This window comes from Protobothrops mucrosquamatus, unplaced genomic scaffold (genome assembly GCF_001527695.2).
Source record: "Protobothrops mucrosquamatus isolate PMUCROS unplaced genomic scaffold, P.Mucros_1.0 scaffold1492, whole genome shotgun sequence".
In the NCBI taxonomy this organism is placed as follows: Eukaryota; Metazoa; Chordata; class Lepidosauria; order Squamata; family Viperidae; genus Protobothrops; species Protobothrops mucrosquamatus.
The window spans coordinates 24,790-28,370 of record NW_015387667.1 but is presented as its reverse complement, the minus strand read 5'-3'; the positions used below and the strand labels follow the sequence as shown (position 1 = coordinate 28,370).

The 3,581-nt window shown below is 59.5% G+C and overlaps 1 protein-coding gene across 1 annotated transcript in view; it reads right to left on the bottom strand.

The window, feature by feature from the left end:
• Positions 1–363: 363 nt before the first annotated feature.
• Positions 364–3,581, bottom strand: part of ZNF777 (zinc finger protein 777) — a 15,672-nt gene continuing 12,454 nt past the window's right edge. The window contains exons 4-7 of the mRNA XM_015822191.1: positions 3,286–3,399; positions 1,994–2,248; positions 1,491–1,549; positions 364–1,361 (exon numbers count right to left, since the gene is read on the bottom strand). Coding sequence (XP_015677677.1) covers positions 387–1,361; positions 1,491–1,549; positions 1,994–2,248; positions 3,286–3,399 — 1,403 coding nt within the window. The 3' untranslated portion in view covers positions 364–386. The remainder of the gene's footprint in view (positions 1,362–1,490; positions 1,550–1,993; positions 2,249–3,285; positions 3,400–3,581) is intronic.

Sequence of the window (3,581 nt, the reverse complement as noted above, 5' to 3'; positions counted from 1 at the left end):
CCGACGGCGCTGCCCTTTGCACCAGAACCGCGGAGAATGGCCTGAGGAAAGAAAGCCAGGAGCTTCAGCAGATGCTTACCAAATAAATCAGGCTCCACATTTATTATCAAAAAGAACAGAAGAGGGGAGGGGGGCAAGGAAGCCAGAAGCTAGGAGAAGAGCAGTTTGTGTCCATCAAGGTTACGTTGCCGGACAGATGGGGGTTAGTTGAGTCAGAAACCCGTTACTGGCGTAGAGGGAGGGGACCCTGACTCAGTGCTCCAGTGGGCAGAGAGGTAGGTATCTCTGCAGGATGTCCTTCTCCAGCCCCCCTCCCCATCAGTCCTCCGTCCCCGGATACCAGGGCTGGCTTTGGAGGGGGGGTGTCAGGGAGCAGGGACGGCCCCTCACTCCCCCATGTGTGTCCGCAAGTGGTACTTGAGCGACTGCTTGTAGCGGAAGCACTTGGCGCATTCCGTGCACGGGTAGGGCCGCTCGCCGGTGTGCGCCCGCTGGTGCTCCAGCAGGTGATGCTTCTGGGTGAAATTCTTCCCGCACTCGGCGCAGTGGTACGGCCGCTCGCCCGTGTGGATGCGCTGGTGCTCCAGCAGGTGGTGCTTGCGGATGAAGCCCTTGCCGCACTCGCCGCAGGCGTGGGGCCGCTCCCGGGTGTGCACCCGGTAGTGGTTGGTCAGCTTCGACTTCTCGCTGAAGGTCTTGTCGCACTGGCTGCACTTGTACGGCCGCTCGCCCGTGTGAGTCCGCTGGTGCCGCAGGAGGTGGGAGGGCCGGCTGAAGGCCTTGCCGCACTGCGGGCAGATGAAGGACAGCTCGGTTTTGCCGGCGTGCACCCGCTGGTGCATGGCCAGCGAGATCTGCAGCCGGAAGCTCTTCCGACACTCGCTGCACGAGAACGGGCGCTCGCCCACGTGGGTGATCTGGTGCTTGCTCAGGCTGGACTTGTGGCTGAAGCTGCTGTCGCACTCGCTGCACTTGTACGGCTTGCCGGGCGGTGGGGGCGGCTGAGGCTGCGGCTTAAAGTTGCGCTTGTTGGGGTAGGCCTGTCCGCGGCGGGGCGGAGGCGCCACCCCGCGCCGCGCCGTGTGCAGCCGCTGGTGCAGGAGGTACTGCTGCTTGATGCGGAAGCTGAGGTCGCAGGCGTGGCACTCGTAGGGCCCCTCCTTGAGGTGGTTCCGCTGATGGATGATGTAGTTGATCCGCAGCATGAAGCTCTTGCCACAATCCGGACAGATGTACGGCCGCTCGCGCGTCCGGTTCCGCTGCTGCAGGGTGACCGGCCGCGCCTCGACGCTATTGTCTCTCTCGCAGAGCGGGGCGCAGATGCCCACGGTGGGGCGGGGCGGCTTGGCCGCCCTTTGCTCCTCCCGGAGAACCTCCACGTTGCAAGTCAGCGAGCAGGGCGGTTCCGCCCGGGAAGAAAACAGCCCTCGGGTCTCCAAGCTGACGGGGTCTTCCTCCTCCTCTTCTTCCTCCTCCTCTTCCTCCTCGTCCTCCTCTTCTTCTTCCTCCTCTTCTTCCTCTTCCTCCATTTTGATTACGATCCCGTCATCTTGCGAGAAAGACAGAAAGGGGAAAAAAATATCAGGGCGTGCACGCAGCATCGTTCGGCGAGAAGAAAAAACCCATTTAGGGCTCAAAACCTCTCGCAACGGGCAGGAGGACGGGTTGAGGCGGTTGCCGTCCTTGGAACACAAAATATCACAGAGTCTCTCAGGATACTCAATAATTGCAAAATGAGAGTCCACTGGGAGGAGATCTTTGGGGGAGCGTAGATATTTACATGGGACAGGATAAGACAGGGGTCCCACCCTCTTAAAGCCTACCGGCTGGGGAATTCTGGGAGTGGAAGTCCATCCCTCTTCAAGCATGCTGGGAGCCCCCCCCCTTAGGGCTGAGGGTCCTCAGAGCCAGAGGGCAAGGGGCACCCCTCTCCACACGGGGTTATTTCCCCCCAGGGGCAGGCGGCCACGACTAGGGGGGCGTCTCTGCTCACCCGTGCAGTTGCCATGCTGGACGGTCACTCTCTTGATCTCCCCAAAGTTCACGTCGTACTCGCTTCCTTCCTCCACGTTGTTCCCAGCAAAATTTCCCAGGGGGGTGGCGGCGCTGTAGGGGCTTCCACAGGGGGCTTCGGGGTCCAGGCCCTGGAAATCCCCTTCCGAACTGCCGGACATCTGGTGGGGCTCCAGGTCACCGGGACATTCGTCGGAATGCGGCTCTTCCGTTTTGATGACCACCCGGATGCCGGCTGCGGAGAGGGGAAAAACGTCAGAAGGCAAGGCAGGGCTTCGGTCGCGCCTATCCCCGATGTAACAACCGTGTGTTTTAGCGACCGCTCCACGTCGCCACGGCAGTGGGAAAAAGGGACCGCTGGCCCTTTCCCCGACTTAGGACCGTGGCAGCGTCAATGCGTTGAACTTGACCGAACGTCAGACGCTTGGCCACTGAGTCGTAGTCATAACGATCGCAGAACCCCGGGGTCGCGTGATCCCCTTTTGTGACGAGTCATGTCAACGAGGGATCCGGATTCACTGAAAAACGGCACTAGGTGGGCGTGGCTGGGGGATTCTGGGAGTTGAAGTCTACGCCTCTTAAAGCATCCCGCCTGGGGGATTCTGGGAGTGGAAGTCCTCCCTTCTTAAAGCATGCTGGCTGAGGGATTCTGGGAGTGGAAGTCCACGCCGATTAAAGCAGGCTGGTTGGGGGATTCTGGGAGTTGAAGTCCATCCCTCTTAAAGCATGCTGGCTGGGGGATTCTGGAAGTCCACCCCTCTTAAAGAATGCCGGCTAGGGGATTCTGGGAGTTGAAGTCCTCCCCTCTTACAGCATGCCGGCTGGGGAATTCTGGGAGTGTAAGTCCACGCCGATTAAAGCAGGCTGGTTGGGGGATTCTGGGAGTGGAAGTCCTCCCCTCTTAAGCATTCCGTCTGGGAGATTCTGGGAGTTGAAGTCCTCCCCTCTTAAATCATCCTGGCTGGGGGATTCTGGGAGTTGAAGTCCTCCCCTCTTAAAGCATGGCTGGCTGGGGGATTCTGGGAGTTGAAGTCCTCCCTCTTAAAGCATGCCAGCTGGGGGATTCTGGGAGTCGAAGTCCTCCCTTCTTAAAGCATGCCGACTGGGGGATTCTGGGAGTCGAAGTCCACGGGTCTGAAAGTTGCCAAGATTGGGAAACCCGTGGATAAAACGTGAGCAAAGCAGCTCCGTCTGATCTAAAGGTCTAAAAATCTAAAGATAATTGGATTTAATTTGCTGGCAAATCTCTTCCCGGCGGAGGCCGGCACTCACCGGCTGTGGCATCGGGCAGGCTGCCCTGTTCCTCCGAGTCCCGATCGTCTCCCAGACAGGCGTCCGTCGCCCGCTCGGCCTGGGACAGCACGCCTGGCTTGGAAATTGCATAGTCTGTGGGAGGAAGGGGAGAGAGAGAGGTCAGCCCTTGGGTCCAGGGCCAGGAGACAAGACTCGGGTTCAAAAGACGGCTCTGGTGGGTACAGCTGTGGAAGCAAGGAAGCATAAGGTGTGCTAGGGGAAAGAAAATGACAGTGAGATGGGAGGGGGGAGAAAAGAAAGAAAGAAAGAAAGAA